Raw genomic sequence first — 18,331 nt, 5'->3', positions numbered from 1 at the left:
AGTAATCAATGCTTATTGAATAATATGTATCCATAATGAAAATTTAGATTTCAGTCAATGTAGAATACTCTCTGCTTAGCTAATTCGTGTGTCGTTGCACACTTTGTTCATTCACTCCTGATTCTTAATCAGGAAAATTTATAATTTTCTTTTATTGGGAGAGTTCATTATGAGAGAAAACGAACATTTTTAAAATGACTTCACAAGTTTCAATGTTAACATGATTTTATTGCAAAAACGGATCAAAATGCAGAAAATTAACAGCCGATCTTTTACGTTACTCTATTAATTAATAATAAAAAAATTTGAACTCGATCTTCATTATATCTTCGGCTACTTTAAAGTTTAAATGATGCTGCAGATGTCACATCGATATTCATTTTTATACAATTAAATATTCAGTAGTAGACGCCATTAACAATACGGGTTTGAGTATATATATATAAGGCATTAATTGACAATTTTCTAAAATTAACTAAATAAATAATGCAGTATAATAAGCGCTCTTTTAAAATATTTCCAGAATAAACAAGCGTTTATAAAAACAGCAGTTTTTTTAAGCAAATTGTTTTTCTATGTAGTAGGGTTGAAAAACGCGAAGTTATAAAACGGCGTAAAACCTTGACTGCATCAAAATCATTAACATAATAAGGGAGTTTAATTATCGAGCTACAAAAACGTGACGAAAGAACGCCTTTTGTTGTTAGTTTTATATTTTTTATGTGTCTTTCTTTTGAGCAAAGGAAACAAATTGAAATTGGTGTTTCTTGAAAATTATATAAGGTGATGAAAGAAATGAGCTACATAAAAACCCTTGTTCAATTAAATTAGTTATAGTTGTAGGTTTGCAATTTAGTTTTAGTGCAATTAATCAAATTGTTTTCAAAGAACGAATAGAGCTTTCCTAATTTAATGAATATCAATCGTTGTCTATTATGAAAGAAAAGATTTTTCTCTGCCTAAAATATATCTTGGGATTTTAAGCAAACCAAAGCATAGATTTCAACAAAGAAATTTTGGACTGTATACAACTTCTATTCTGAAATATTATGGTAAATCTATTTAAATTTTTTATTATTTCGCAGGTTTAGGATAGTCATATGAGGTTTACCTAATAGGTCACATTCAGACACAGACACTTGTCATGCCCATCATTCAACTTGGCTTTTTGAATTTTTATAAAATTCTAAAAGTGGAATATGTCTATTGTTTTTTATTTATTTATAATTCGATGTCGAATTTGAGTTCTGTTCAACTTAATCTACTGTTTTAGTAGATTGAGATGGACACAATTTAATCTGCTTAAACAGTACAAGTTACTCAGTACATGAAGGTTTCAATTATTCTATCCTCACAGGTGTTGGAAATATGAGAAGTGTTAATTCCACATTTTGCATATCACAATTCATTAGCTGGGATGTATATCTAATATTTACATAGTATATAACATTACCGGTAATTGTAAATATTGGTGTAGCAAATTATAATATACTCCTTATTGTGCACTTATAAAATAATAATGATAGCATGCGACTAATCTATGTTTACGTGGTCCCTATGCAAATAATTAATTGAGAATTATTTTCAATTAATTGGGGATTTTGAGATCTACCTTTGAACTTTGAAGTAAATGTAGATGAATCACGATTCCATAAGAAGGACCGCGAGGAGGACGAACTTGAGCTCCAGGTACTACTTGTCATTTTCAGACTAATTGTACCTGACCTGGTAGACATGCATACACGCTCTAGAATTCTCGGTTTTTTAATGCCATTTTTTTAAAAAATTTATTTGAATGTAGTAACTACAGAACGTTTGAAATCGATATTTATTCTGAATCGGAATATTTTGAATTTTCTGAATGCAATCAATAGCATTATTATAAAATATAGAAAATGCGTACATTATTATAAAATACACAAACATGTACAAAATGGTCTGATACACATTTTAATGTAGACGTTTTTCATCATTCAACAAAATAGCGAACGATGAGAAACATTCACGTTAAAATGTGTATCAGACAGTTTTGTGCACATTTTTTTTTGCGGTTAAGTTCAACTTGCATTACGAATAAAACTTGTTTTTCTCATATTTTAACATTCCCACAGCGCAGTAATGGAGTGGTTGGCGAACGGAATCACTTGCTAGAATAAAAATGAGGAGAGGATAAATGCGAAGGTGAAACCGGAAGATGCTGTGTGGTTTCGTCTAGGCATCTTTAACGGGGAAACTGCGGACGTATGCAAAGCATATATTTAGACTGTCACGTCTATCTGCTCAGAATAACTTTAGGAAAATTACATTTTACACACAGAAATGATGATAGGAATGAGTTATCCATTCTAACATATAAAACTATAAAATGATCACCCGTAACACAAGTTGTACACAAACGTGAAGAATTAAATTCGCAGAAAAGGTTAAAGATGACTTGGCAGATACTCAGAAAAAGGTGTACGGGTACATAACCCCTGCTGAAAAATTTTGAATATCGAAGACTACTTTGTAATAAATATTATGTACATATTTAAATTATTCGTAAATTTTCAAATAATTTAAGAGGAACAGAAGATCATTTGTAAATAATGCTATTGATGAGTACGATAATAATAATAATACGAAAAAAAAACAACAACAAATCAACAATAAATAAATAAATTGAGTAGCAGCAGAGCTGAAGGAAAATTCATCATAATCTATTTGCAATTTTGCTAATTAAAAATTGAGAGATTGTTCCACATAAAAGGAACAGCATCAGTAACAATTCTTAAATATAAAATAATGCAACTTGACTGTCGGTATTCCTTTAATTGCTGAATCATTGTTATTGCTGTTGCATCATAGCCGAAGTAACTAATGTGATGAGGCCATTGTACATTAAAATAAATATGGCCATTGAGACCATATTTATTTTAATCTGATATCTGTTTATTTTATTTTCAAAAACTTTTTATTGTTTTTTCTATATTTCTGAAAATTAAAGGAGCATGTAAGTAAGGAATTGTGTATTTCACAAGTACATAAACTTCTAAGCTACACTGCAAATATGTGTTTGCACTTTCGGTCGGTGAGAGTATTATAAAAGTAAATGGTCAGTCCCGCTATTCACACTATAACGAGATGCCTGTTAGTTACACGCCAGATGCAACTGACTTGTTTCCCTCCTTCTGGAAAGCGGCCAGTTGGTGGTTCTAAATGAAGCAGTTTATTCATTCTGTCAGCATAAAGTACTGTTTAGGTAGTAAGTAAGTAACAAACAACTGACGTTCTACGATTGCTTTTAGTTCACCATTCGGTGTTCTTCAATTAGGAAGTATAAATCTTATATTAGAGAATCCATTTTAAGACTATTTTTTCGAAATATTTGGTAACTTTTCTCTACGAAAAATTTGCATCTCATTTGTTTTAATGATTTTAATAAACTTTTAATCTTATTTATTGTTTTTACACTAATTATAGAAATAAAATAAAGACACATATAAAAGTTTATTATATTGTCTTGGTCCATCGCTCTGTACAATCACGGATCGCAAACGCATAGGAACAGATTCCACAAGGTGTCGAACAACTTCCACGCTTAACTCGATCCATGTCCGCTGCAGCAACTCCATCAGTTCACTCTCATTCACTGTAGGAGGATCAGCACTTCTTACAAGTCTAACATATCCTAAACATGCTCAGTTACAGTCAGTTTGGAGTTTGAGGGCCAAACAAGGAGGCGATTTCTTTGTTGTGTTCCTCCAACTACTCAGTCGTTGTACGAGTCCGATGACAAGGTGCATTGTCCTGGCACTGTGGTCGGGTAAACATCCTGCAACTATAGATGATGGTCGGATAAGTGGTCCCTTTAGCGTTCGCCAATTGTGTTTGTGGGATGACAACTAACGGACCTACAGCGTGCCAAGGAAAATCTCCCCACACCATAACACCACCCCATCGGCCTGTTGAACCCTAATAGTGCAACCAGGGAATAGGGCTTCTTGCTATTTACGCTAAATGCGGACCGAGCCATCATCATGGTGCAGCCAGAAATAGGATTCATCGCGCCTTCTTCTATTTGTCGAGGGTCTATTGCCGAAGTTCCTTGGCCCATGTGAAGTGTTGTTTGCGATGCCTGGCCGTCATCATGGGTACTGTTGTTGGTCGCAGGCTATGGAACCCTAGGCGAAGCAAGATACAAAGCATGGTGCAAGTTGAACTGGGTCGAACAACTCCTGATATTGTAATGGTGGGTGAGCTGTGTCACTGTTGCACGTTGTTCCTGAGATATCAGTTGTGACACGCGAAACTTACCTGTAGGATCAAATCTGTGCATGATCAAATCCAATGTGTGCTCTTCTGCTGGATGTCTGTTCATCGTTAATCCAGTCCTGCTGCACCCTTAATACAGTAATATGGGAGCAACCAACAAGTAGGGCTATTTGCAAACTACTGGCACCTGCCCTCCGGGACAAAAATATATGTCTCCGGTTAAATTAGCTTAGTCACGTTTCCCCATTAATGGCAAACATTTTCTGATTACGTTCAGAGGATAGTTCTGCTCATTTATAGTTACCGCATGTGATACTTCCTTACTGCGTCGAAAATATGTAAATCGGAGAGGTTGTTCCTAATGCAGAGCTAATTCAGTGTATTTTGTCAAAGGACAATCATCATAATTGATCCGTCCGCTATTTTTACATTATTTTACCAGTCAAATTGAAAGCAACCACATCTATTAAGAGACAAAATTACTCAGCTATTTCATAACGCCGTTTGGGAGTGTGATGGTTATAAATAAAAAACAGAGAGAAGAAATTTGCCTTAAATTTTGTTTATAAAAGTAACAATCATTTTAGTCAGCATTTTTCGAAATAGCATATTTACCTATAGAAATAGTCACAAGAATGTTGGGAATGTGAAATGATGTGCTTGCGATTCTAGAATGAAGTATTTAAATAACATCTTCCCTTCATTTTGCTTGACATCTGCCAGTTATAGAAATAACGAAATGAATATTTGCAGATAAAGAAATGAATCATAAACAATGAAGCATTGTTGGACTCGAATTTAAATAGATCGACAGTGAATAAAGCAACACAGAAATTCGCTATCTCGCTTAGAAACTATTCTTGGAAAACTTAATTAACTAGAACAGAAGTCTCTCCTCGAGGAATTCAGTTTACGGTTTTCTACCTCCGATAACATTTTTGTTCCTACTTCGTAAACTAGTAAAAGAATTCTCGTGAAATGGTTTGGTAATTACATAGGATGCTAAAGTTATCGTCTTATCTTACATAAAAATATTTAGAATATCACACTAAAAAGTAAAAAAAAAATAATAAGAAGAAGAACATGAAAGAAATCACACCTGTGCTCTTAATAAAGGTTTGGTACAAGTCTAAAGCCAATTTTAGGGGACGAATGAATTTGCATAGCTCAAGGGATGTTATTTAAAAAACCTTTCTCTTAATTAGCTGTGTTAGTTAAATGCTTTGGTGAACGTTTTTGTAATTAAGACTGAATTCAGGCAGCTCTAGTTCATCCTTTAGTTCCAGTGTAATTAGCAGAACACAAGCTGCATCTTATTTTTTTGTTCGAAAGCAGCCTAGATAAAGAACGAACTTTGCAAAACGTGCATTAACAAAGTCGCTCCAAACCCTGATTTTTTTAAAAGTAATATGGGTTGCTGTTTTGAGAAAAAAATCTTCTGTTTATTATAGCACTCAGAGTTCTTTCACTTAGAAGTTCCTCTCGGAGAGGTTTCGTATGCCACACTATATTACACCACATCCATGAATTTTAGGGCACTATAGTGGCAATACATGGTGTCTCCATGTGGAATCATTAATTTTTTCTTTTTATGGCAGAAGAAACTAAAGGTACGAAGCCAATGTATTATATCTATAAATTGGGTGTGTTCTTTTGTCAAATTTAACTGTTTTATGGATCTAAACATGAATATCGGGAAAGAAAAATCTTCCACGTCCACAGGAGACTGATTAACTCATTTTCTGTTGAAAAGTCTTATAATGATTCTTTGCGTCCTAAATTGGTTTCGAACCTAAGTCTTTTCAACTAAAGGGCATCGTCGATTCATGGCGCACCGACGAAATTGTTCAATATCTGTCTTTGAGATAATGCAATTCATTATCGGATAAAACAATTCATTCAGAAAACACGTTTTTCGCTGAAGGGGAATTTGACTAATCGCAAACAGAAGGAATTGATTTGCTTGCAGGAAAAATCGTTATTTTCTGCTGCAATACACCAATCTTCTGTAGAACACACAATTAATAACCGTAACACATTCGTCTCATATACCTGGTGGGAAATGAATTTCACTGTGGGAGTAGAACTACAGCTCAGCTCGTTGAAATCTGAAGTAGCTTGAATTGTTTATTTTTATATATAGAACCTGGTTTCCAGAGTATATGGAACAGTATAACTACTGTTCTTTAGACTAGTAGTTTTTATTTTTCCTCTAATTCACTAGAGAGAAAAATTCTTTTTATTTCAGCGTAGATTTTATAATACTAACCATTCTTAAATATATATATATATTTAATATATATATATATATATATATATATATATATATATATATATATATATATATATATATATATATATATATATATATATATATATATATATATATATATATATATATATATATATATATATATATATATATATATATATATATATATATATATATATTTCGTTTACAAATCCTTATAGCTCTGAACACTTCAAATGGCATTCATCTCACTGCAGAATTAAGGAAGGCCTCAGAATTACAACATATTCAGTTATGCGGCTTATACATTTACCCCTTTAATCGGTACAGCAATATATGCGTAATTGGTCATCCTAACTATTTCTAGGACAGATTGTTTCATAGATAATGAATGCCACTAAACGGTTGCCTTAATTGTGGTAGTTTCAAATTATGAATCGAAAATCCTGTCAGTTATCCTGCTAATCTGTTAATTGCTTAGTTATTTAGCCTTAAAATCTTCATAACTTGCTCTGCAGAACTATTTATCATGGATTATTGATTATCAGTTTATCAAATTTAGATTTGATAATTATAAAACATACTGCAATGGTTTCTCTAGGATAATTTTGTAGAAACACCATACTTTACACTTATGTGGTAGCCTTTTTTTTTAAAAAAAAAATGAGTATTTAAAATGATTCAAGATATTTCGGTTGTCAGTGAAATATCCAAGATCATCTTGTAGAAAATGTTAAAGAAAAGGAATGGAAGAAAAAACATTTAACAATGGTCTTGCTTTCGTATCGCATAATAATTTGTATATGATACTTAGTTGTATATTTCTCATTGTTACTTTTGTATTTGCGTTTTAATTATCTCAACAATATTAGAACCACCTCTCATGATCGATGTGGATTACAGACGATTACACAGTAGCATACTCTCTCTCTGAATTCAATCTAATTCGGAGAGAGAGAGAGAGAGAGAGAGAGAGAGAGAGGAAGAAACTGCAAACTTGTAAAAGATTTTTTGAACAATAATTATTCCTTCATCTGAACGTCGCCTTATTTGAATGATCGTAAATATTTGCACATTTTGCTTTGAAAGAATTTGATTAAGATTTCTTCAAGAACATGCTAAAGTTCATTCTAAGCTCATACAATAGCATATGTAATATCATCCTTTTTTCTATTGAATATTTTCTATTTCTATTTATGTTTTTATATTTGTTTTTTATATTTTTGTATGTATAATTATACTAATACTATTTCACAAAACGACATCGGATATTGTCGCCCAGGAAGCTACTAAAAAGAAATACTTTGCAAGAAAACGAAACCAGCTAAGAACGCACCGAAGCGCCACTCATTTCATACGGTTATCTTGGTGTTACTTACTTTGGCACTACTTTCTGTTATCACTATTGTGCTAGTTGGAATATACCCTATTACAATTCGAGATTATCATATTTTTTCACTGCTGTATTATCGTCTTAAATTATCAGCGCTTTCATTTATTGTGGTATCCTCACTTAATGAGTTGTTTAATGTTCACCTTATAAACACCCACACAGCAGCTGTAATTAACATCGCATATGCTATAATTAAGCGATGTTTTAGATATCCAATCATTAGACACGCATTTTCAAATAAGAGATAGTTCTGCTAATTGATATCATGCACGCAAAATTTGATTAAGTATTTTAACTATTCTAGTGGATCTTCCTTCTCACACAAACTGCATTTCCCATGCGAATTTCTTTATCAAATATATTTGTACCAAGGTAAAGTTTGTAATACAGAAGAATACCTGGATATAGCTGGGCATTCATGTGTTACTGAAAACTGTCATTTTCAGATAGGATATCGTCAACGAGAAGCATAAAAGAACAGATTTCAGTTTGTAGGAAACTTGGGAACTGCCAGTGAAAAAAAGCAATTGTCAGACAATTGCATTGAATATGCATTACTTAAGTCAACATTGATACAACCCGAGTTCCTAAATATGTGCTTTGAATGCAAAGCGCAAACAATCTGCTCGCTGCAGAAGTAAATGTTGACGAGAAGCAGGAACTTGCTAAAGAAGCTCTTTTAAAGTGCAATTCATGTTTATTTACATACCGGATTATCTAAAGTTTTCCCGTTAATGGAAGAAGTTCCACGAAAATTTAGGGAAAATTCTATTTTATATATTCCAATAGGAAAACAGAATGACTGGATTGCTTTCTGGATATGGATGTAAAATCAGGTTCAGTTAGATTTCTGGTAAAGCTTTTTTATTCATCAGAAGAACAGAATTTTTAAAACAGAAACACAGAAGAGAAGCGAATTTTTGAAGAGTATTCCATATCTTTTCAAAGCAGATGATTGAATGAGTTTCATTTTACAAAATGCTACATTATGACATTAATTTTTAAAAGGAAATGGAAGGTAATCTATTCGTTTTTCATTTTTAAAAAATCATGACCATTAAATTTTATTGAAACTATTAGTGTTAGCAGATGAATAGTGATTATTGTTAGGTAGAGCTAAGAAAAAAACAACAACGTAGGTATTGATGGAGGTTTTGTTTTTCAAATTCTGCGTGATAGGAGAATTTCTGAAATAAAGTAAATCGACTGAGATTTAAATCGCCATTTTAGAATAAAATTCCATACAATAAAGTCTTTATTTTCAAAATAAATAAAATCAAAATGTTATCTACATTCACATCATCATCTTCATCAACAACAACAACAACAAAATAATGAGATTGATTTATGAGAACCACCATTCCTTAATTTCTATATGTTGTTTGTTGTGGGGAGAATGTACAGAGAAGCATGTACAGAAAGCATGTACGTGAGGCGCATGTACAAAATGTTAAGTTTATTTGTGTTCTCTCGATGAATTATCTGTAACTCTGTCAAAATGAATGAAAAATGTATTCATAAGACTGGAGATTTCCAATTACAACGTTTCATTGAGAAAAAGTCTCATATTATTAATTACAAGTGATAATAAATTTAAAATTTCATGAAAATATCAAATGTAAAAAAGTATGTTAAGAAGATTTACACAATGATGTAGGTCTGGTCAATACAGAAAGATTTTTCTCCTGTGAAATGATCTTCAACTGTACCATCCCTCTGCTGCCTTCCTGGCTCATAAAGAGAAAACTAAAGAAATAAAAAATGAAACAAGCAACCAAAATTTAAATACGTACTACTGAAGATAAAATGCAACATCCAAAATCCTTCTATCAAAATGACTTTAAAAACACTAAGGTAAAGGAATAACACAACAACAGAAGAACGCTGCATATCTCAACCAATATTAAGTAAACCTATTCAGTAAAGCTAGGTTTACTTAATATTGGTTGAGATATTGGTTAATATTTGTTATTATTAATAATATTGTTTAATATTTGCTTTGCAGAAAAAAACGTGCATTTATAGAAATAAAAACAAAGAAAACTGTCTCAGTAATACGAAAAACCCGAGACGCAAACATCAATGCTAATGAATACTCTCCAACTAGGTGTTGTTTTTCACTCAGCTTCATGGAATAAAAAAGCATTCAAAAATTCATTAGAGCATTTTAAATAATGCTCTCCCATCATTAGTTATTTTATTATATGAAGATACAAGAGAAGTGGATATGGAGAATCTTCAATATATCATACTCCCTAAAGACTAGAGGAACAAGTTAAATTAATAGATTAAGATTTATTTCGAAAATAATGCAGAAGAAAAGCATACCTGTATTTATCAAAGAAATAGCCATAGGGCTTCATTCGACGATGCAAATTATACAGACATTTTGGATATTAAAGATCCAACATTGGACATCGGATTGATTTGGTATTGAATGGGATTTCTTGCTCTCTTAGGTTTCTGCCTGGGATCTGAAGAGAACCAGCCAGCCAGTTCGAAACAGCTGTCACGCAAGTAAAATCTTTATCCAAATGCACTAATAAAAGGAAAATGTACAGGCAGTGCTCACCTTTTTTAAATATTGCAAGTTAAGGAATCTTCGGTGCAGATGATTATATTCTCAAATCTCTCTAGTCCAAATTTTGAAACTGCAGAAGTTTCTATATATATTCGGCTTTGAAATAATGTTGGATCTTTAATGTCCACTATTTCTAAATAACATACCGGTATATTCTTACTGATCAAAAATGTAGGATGATGTCGTTAAACTTTTCAGATTTGAAAATTTATTTTATGGTTGTATTTATTATTGAATTTTTAAAATTTAAAATTTGAAATTTTATTACTGCATGTTTTTACTTATAGCCTTGTCTGTCGTAATAGTGAAACCACGGAATAGACATATTGCCGTGTCATGATGCTTTAAACCTATCAACTCGAAAGCAGTACTCGCTACATTGGATCCATCATTAGTTCTAATCGAACATTGTCAACAATAATTACAAAATGACGATTAGTTTTACTTCATCCATTATTGCATAAATATTTCAAAACAAAATGCTTTGAATGATTTAAAACTTAATACTTTTACTGATGTTATTAATGGTGCATAGTTTTGAAAATGAATATCAGTTGTATTTTCATAACGGGTATTTCTCATATTTGTCTTTCGAAATCATACAAAATGGATAAGTTTAGAACATCAGTTATTTTAGAATGTCGAAATGTTTGTAATGTTGAAAGCCATAACTCTGAAAGTGATTCACAAAGTAAAAAATGAAACTTCAGCTAAAACAATTAAAAAAAAACAAATGGAAAACAAAGACTGCTTCAGTCAAATGATATTTGACTCAAGCAGTCTTAATCTCTTTATTTAGGTAAATTCTAATCTAATCCTGTGGTCCTCTCTGTTAAGAGGGTTGCAGCTGATGAACAGTCGCTTCCATGCTTCTCTATATCTTGCTTCTGTAAGACGCTTGCCCGTCCAGTCTTTGATGTTGTCTTTCCATTGCAGTGGGGGTCCACCGTCCCCTGCAATATTATTCTGGGGAGCTCTCCAGAAGAACCCCTCATCAAATGTCCTGCAAACACTACTTTTCTTCTTTGGATATTAGCCATATAATCTCTTTACACCTTGAATCTTTTAAGAACCTCTTCATTGCTCACTCTTTCAGTACAGCTGATACGATCCATTATTCTCAAGCACCACATTTCAAATGCATTCAATCGGTCACTCATCTCCTTATTGATCATCCAAGACTCACATCCATACGTCCCCGCGCTGCAGATCATTGTCATGAGGATTCTTACTTTTAACTGTTTGTTCATATTTCTGTTTCCTGATATGTGGTATATTTGGAAAAATGCTACTTTTGCTTTTTTTTAATTCTGTTCTTAATTTCGTAATTAGATCTATTGTTATCTGTTATCTAACTTCCAAGGTATTCACAACTTTTACATTCTCCATTCATTGTTCATTCAAAGTGATTTCCATCCCATCATTTCCTTTCCTTGAAATCTTCATCACTTTTGTCTTCTGAATGTTTATTTTCATTTTATATCTCTCATTTCCAACCTTGTTCATTCTATTCAAAATTCGTTGCAAACCTTTCTCTGTTTCGCTCATAAGTACAATATCATCTTTATTCCATCCTTCCGATATTCCAAGGCCTCCCTCATCATCCATTCAGTATAGGCATTAAAAAGGAGTGGGGTCATCCCACATCCTTGCCTCACACCCTTTCTTATGTTGATCCATTCAGTATCCTGTCCTTCAAATCTAACCCTCACTTCTTGAGTTTTATATATTCTGAACAACAGTCTGATAATTTTTTCATCTATTCCTATTTTATGCAAAACATCAAATAAAACAGAGTGATCAATATTATCGAAAGCTTTTTCGTAATTCACAAAGCATAGATATAAATCTTTATTCCACTCGATCATCCTTTCTCCGAATATCAGTAGTGTTGTAATAGTTTCCCTGGTTCCCCTGTTTCTGCTGAATCTAAATTGTGTTTCATTTAATTCTCTCTCTATCTGTTCCATTCTTCTATATATTATGTTGATTAGTACTTTTGCAACGTGGCTAATCAAGCTGATAGTTTTATGCTTATTGCGATCAATTGATCCTGTGGTCTTGGGAATAGCAATAAAAATAGATCTTACGAAGTCTTTAGGTATTCTATCCTCCTTCTCCAGACATCTATAAAAGATGATGTCTAGAAGTTTTATTACTTCCTTTCCCAATGCCTTCAGCAGCTCTACTTGAATATCATCCACTCTCGGAACTTTCCTATCCTTTATTCTTTTAATGGCCGCATCGGTCCATTCCTTAATTTCTGAGGAATCATCATTTTTTATCTGATCACATTCCAGATTATCTTCATCTCCATAAAGTCCTGTTATATACTTCTTCCACCTGATCATTTTTTCCATTCTTTTCCAAAAAATTTTTTCCTCTTTCATCCTTCAAGCACCGTTTTTTTGTCTTTTTCTTCTTCCCTGAAATCAAGTTCATGCCTTCATACACCTTTCTTATATCCTTTGCTGTATGATTTTTCTCTATTCAGACCTGATTGGGCCACTACTCCTTTGCCTTTTATTACTTGTTTATTGATCTCTATATATCTGACTTGGGGCTTGTTGTTGTTTTTATTCTTCCATTTTCTTCTTCCATCCATTTTTACCATCACTTACTCAGCATTCCAAGACTTCCTTCCTCTCCTCTCTGCCTCACTCAGAATATGTTTAGCCCATTCCTTGATTTTCTCTCTTAAATCAGTCCAGATTACTTCTAGAGGTCTATCAATATCAATATTGCTGAACTTATTTTCTAGTTCAGCTTGATATTTCTCTCTGATATCTTTTCTTTTTAGTCCATCAATTCTTATTTTTCTAGTTGCAATTTATTTATTTGCTTTAATCTGATTTTTACTTTAATTGTGAGCAGGTTGTGTCACTATTGCAGTCTGCTCCAGGATAACGTTTTGCATTTTTATTACATTTCTATATCTTGAGTTAATTAGAATGTAATCAATCTGATTTCTCATTTCTTCAAGTATATAGTCTTCTCTTGTGTTTTTGAAACCAGGTGTTAGTCACTATCAATTCGTGTCTTCTACAAACCTCCACCAGTCTGTCTTCCCTTTCATTTCTTTCTCCCAAGCCCGAAGGGCCCACCAGACCATCCTCTCTTCCTTACTCTATCTTTGCATTCATATCTCCCATTAATATCAGTATATCTCTGTTACTTTTCAAATGTAAACATTCCTCTATTTGTTGATAGATCTCATCGATTTCTTCATCTGTATGATCTGTTGTAGGCAGGTATACCTGAATTATAAGGATATTTCTAGGTTTGACCTTTATTTTCAAAGCAATCTTTCTTTCAGATTTCTGCCAATATCCCTCCACTATATCGGCTCTCCTTTTATCCAACATTATTCCAACATCCCTTTGATGTTCTCCTCCTCCTAAGTAAATAAATCTAAATCCATCGTCTGTTTTTATATCTCCTTTCCATTTCCATCTAACCTCTGAGATTCCAAGAATTAATATCTTCATCCTTTTAATTTCTCTGATCAGATTGGCCATCTTCCCTTCTTGATACATTCATAAGCCGAAAATCTGCATTTAAATAATTGCGTATCTAAATAACCACTTTTTTAGATAATGAGAATTTGTAATGAGATAACATATACACACAAGTGTTTGCTGAATGACTGTCTTTTCTGTTTCTTGATATTATTTCCACGAATAACTGAAACGAGGGGTAAAGAAATGTTATAGAGCATGTCAGTTTCTCGGTTTACACGCATACGTACTAGTCATGTAAAAATAGCAATTACCCAATTGGTAGTCAAATACTAATTAAAATTGAAATCCCCCCCCCATATTGAAAAACATGGGTTTTGTGGGAACACGCAGCATATTCTAAAAGAAGATTACATAAATCTACAAAAAGAAAGAGAAAAAAAAATTCAAATATGGACTTTGCTTCCCTAAGGAATTTGAGAACTCAGTGTTTATTTGTTAACGTTGTTTCCGCAGGAATATTCACTGGACACTCATTCTGTACAGAAGAATTCAATGTACACTTGAACAAAAGCGATTTGGTTTTTCCTGAAAAATAGACTAAACTTTTTGCTTGAGGATCAACTATTCTGGAATACTGGCATTTTAAAAATACGCTATGATGGAGGAAACTGAGCACTTTACAAATCTTAACCTTTTGAGAGCTGCGTTTGAAGGAGATTACGCATATTCGACTTTCGCTAAATATTCATCAGCTAATGTCTGCTTTATTTGGACTTGTATACCCCGACCCTCTGTAGATCAGCAGTTTCAACAATGATCTTTGCTTGGTCAGAACTAGGGTTCGAATTCTGTATAGGACATGAAGAAGCTTTATGGGCTTTTAATCGTAATGTGAATTATCCTGTCTTACACGAAGCTAGCAGCAGGGTATTTTCCTCCCGGAAACTTGGATGTTTCATGTCACAGATGCAGAAACAGCCCTGAATTTAACCCCGTTGAGCATCTGTGGGATGAACTGGAGATTCGGGTGAGTTCAAAGGACGTCCGTCCAACAACGGTCCAGGACCTCACTACATGCCTACATGAAAAATTGTCCAAAATACCCACTGATCGCTTACGCTTCTGCAAAGTATGCGCCAGAGGATTGTCGCAGTCATAGCAGCGAAACAAGGTCCTACATCTTATTCAGGTGGGAACCATGGCTGTTAGTTCCTCACACTATTCATTCAGATGACTTATTTCCAAACAGTGTACCATAGTGAACATATAATGATATAATCCCGACACCAAAAGTTATAGATATTTTGCAATTAAGAAAATCAACTTGTGCACGACGACAAGAGACTCAGAACCATTTGCGGTCGGCCCCGTTCACTTTCTCTACGTTTATAACTATCTGTTGGAAGTTTATTTTGCACTTGGTTAGACTATAGTAAATTTAGTTTAATCCTTTATCCAAGTGTAAGCAAACAAAGTTTGCGCCTGAAAATATCTTCAGGACTGTGGTAAGGTGGTGCAACATCAGGCAACTCCGAGCAAAGATGGACCAAGCTTTCATCACTCCTAGTCTCAGTATCTCCCATAATGCAAAGCATATATCCTTGTGGACATGTATACTGCTATGCATTAAGGGAAGAGCCACTACCCAGACTGGTTTCGACCTTTATTTTTGCACCAACTTACCTCAGTCCTGAAGATATTTTCAGGTACAAACTTTGTTTACTCACACTTAGATAAAGGATTAAACTAAATTTACTATAGTCTAACCAAGTGCAAAATAAACTTCCAACATCTTTCTCTAAATCCAGAGTAATTCAATAATAAGGTGGTGTACACCTCTTGGCAACTTGTATAGGTAAATATGACCTCTCCTGTCACTTCTGCCTTAGTATCTCTACGCTTGGGTCTGCCTCCTACTGACGAGACCTCAATCAAAGTCGAAACCGATCTGGGTAGTGGTCCTTCCTTTAATGCATAGCAGTATACATGTCCGCAAGGAGATGTATACTGTACTATGGGAGATACTGAAACAAGGAGTGATGAGAACTTCGTCCACCTTTGCTCGGAGTTACCTGATGTTGCACCACCTTACCTCAGTCCTGAAGATATTTTCAGGTGCAAACTTTGTGTTTCTTACTTGGATAAAGGATTAAACTAAATTTACTTTATAACTGTCTAATTGTTTCCAGGTGTATCATCTCGTTTCCATCTTTTAATAACATGGTATTATATCTCGGATAACTCACCCAATATGATCGACGACTTTCGACAGTTAAATTTCTAACAGAAAAAATTTTTTCTCCCTTTTTATTACTTTCCTGTATACTGTTACTATAAATTTGAACAAATTCCGCTGTTATGAATTTCCCTAAAGAATATATAATATGCATTTTTTCGAATCCATGTTACTAAGTTTCTTCTTTTGCCTCAACTTCCTGCTCATTACGTCATAGTGACGTATGTTTAGAGCGACCTCTGACGTGTGGGATTAACACGAAGGAAAAGAAAGCAGGTCTAATGCCTGATAGTACGTTTGTTTGTTGCAATGACGCTCCAGTTCTCTGCATGGAAAAGAAAGTGTATTGACTTGCAGGGTCCGAACTAAAATCCTCTGTGTGAATAACCTTCAGAAGATATTTTATTTATTATTTATTTGATTTCTAAAAATTTTGATTTCAAATTCTTCTAATTTCTTGATAAACATATCTTTTAAACACATTTTAGCAATACAAGCTATACTCTGATGAAAAAATAAAAAAAATATCTTAAAATACCTAATAAACTCATCAGAAATTTCAACCCGATCAAATATCGTTAGACATGCATTACTATACACGCATAATGATATTTCATGTATACGCAGCGAACAATAATCTTTAAAAATGCAAATAAATGAGTATGGCCGTATTTCCGCTCGATATTATAAGTGAAAATAAGTGAAGCGTGTATGGATGTTGGAAATAGAAGATATATTGCTTTTCGACTATCTCCCTTGCCTGTTACATTCTTTCCTCTCTCTCTCTCTCTCTCTCTCTCTCTCTCTCTCTCTCTCTTAAGTGAAAATGAGTTTATTTATTCAATACTTTGCGAAATATGCATTTTGAGGAAACAAGTGTATTGCACGGTCAGTGAATGTCATTCCGAGTTTAGCCAGAATAGTTGCTCTTGGGAGTGCCACAAATCATTTATTCATGATCACTGACCGAAACAGCTACTTCAGCGTTATGGTTGAGACAAGGCGCTTCAAACTTTTATAACACGCAAATTTTAAACAGAAACATCGCTTTCTGTTTAATTTAAGCTGTCACGCTGCAGAGGGAAAATTAGCATTAATTCAAATGCACAAAATTTTCCATCTTATTCATCTTAAAATAATCCTTATGCATAGTGCTGTTTTATTTCATATCATTTCTTATGATTATTATCACGTATATTAATTTCATGTGAAATAATCAGTACTTAATAAATATTTCGTGATCGGTTATTTTCCCAACCATGCTCTTTGTTAGCTTAACATCATTTTCTCTCTGTCTTACCTAATCAGTGGGAATTAACCGAATCTTCCGGGTTGCGTTTTACTCATTAGCTGCACAATAATTGGGAAAATCCTTGATTGTGTTTGTTTTTTCCCCAAGTAGTGATTAAAGATAGAACACGGTTACGGATTTAGAACAACGGCAGCAAAAAAGAGAATTTCTGCGGAACATTATATGATGAATGAGCGGTGTTCTATTTTGGGATTGCTAAGTGAACAAGGATTCAATTTTACTTGGTTAAATATGTGAGTGTTTCAGTTGTTAAATATCTATTGTAAGTAGATACTTCTACAGATGTTTACGTTTAACTGCAATCTCAGGAGAAAAGTCTGCATCCTTTTCAAGAGTAAAATTTCAAATATTCTTAATAATTATTTTATACTCAAAACCATACATAATAATACATTTTGTCTTCCAGAGAAGGTAAGAAATTTTTACTTTCATTTAAAGTATTGTGATTATGTTAAACAGTGAGTTATTCGAAAATCTTTAGATGACGAAATAAACGAAGCAGTGAGATAGAATTAGACATACGTAAAGTAATAAATAATTAAGGTAATCGTAATACCCAGGTAGATTTAAAAAGAAATCATTTTTATCTTTACTTTTTTTTTTAATTAGGATTTATTTATCCCTGAAAAAATGTAATTCTTAGTTATAAATGTTCAGCTTAGTGCTGATATTTTTCAGAGATCATTTATGACTATTCGTTTGGCTTGCAATACAAGAAGTCTCTATTTTTTTTTCTTGCAAAGGAAGTTTAGCTCTACGAACCATGGTTTCTCCGATCATGAGTACGGTGAAAGTAAGAGACGGCATGTAATTGAAGGCTGGTGAAGTAGAAGTGAAGTGTCA

At 33.3% G+C, this 18,331-nt stretch overlaps 1 protein-coding gene across 1 annotated transcript; it reads right to left on the bottom strand.

Moving 5' to 3' along the window:
• Positions 1-13,601: 13,601 nt before the first annotated feature.
• LOC150104176 (protein CFDP2-like) lies at positions 13,602-13,997 on the bottom strand. Its single transcript, XM_090396417.1, has one exon. The coding sequence runs from the start codon at positions 13,995-13,997 to the stop codon at positions 13,602-13,604; it is 396 nt and encodes a 131-aa protein (XP_090252543.1).
• Between the last annotated feature and the right edge of the window lie 4,334 nt (positions 13,998-18,331).

Source organism: Typopeltis vanoorti, chromosome 8, assembly GCF_054136105.1.
Source record: "Typopeltis vanoorti isolate ZY-2024b chromosome 8, IOZ_Tvanoo_1.0, whole genome shotgun sequence".
Lineage (NCBI taxonomy): Eukaryota > Metazoa > Arthropoda > Arachnida > Uropygi > Thelyphonidae > Typopeltis > Typopeltis vanoorti.
The sequence above is the reverse complement of the archived record's forward strand: the minus strand, read 5'-3'. Positions and strand labels throughout refer to the sequence as shown.

What these genes read in the sequence shown, in the direction of transcription:
- LOC150104176 (XM_090396417.1), bottom strand. Translation starts at nt 13,997, where the DNA reads ATGGCCAATCTGATCAGAGAAATTAAAAGGATGAAGATATTAATTCTT.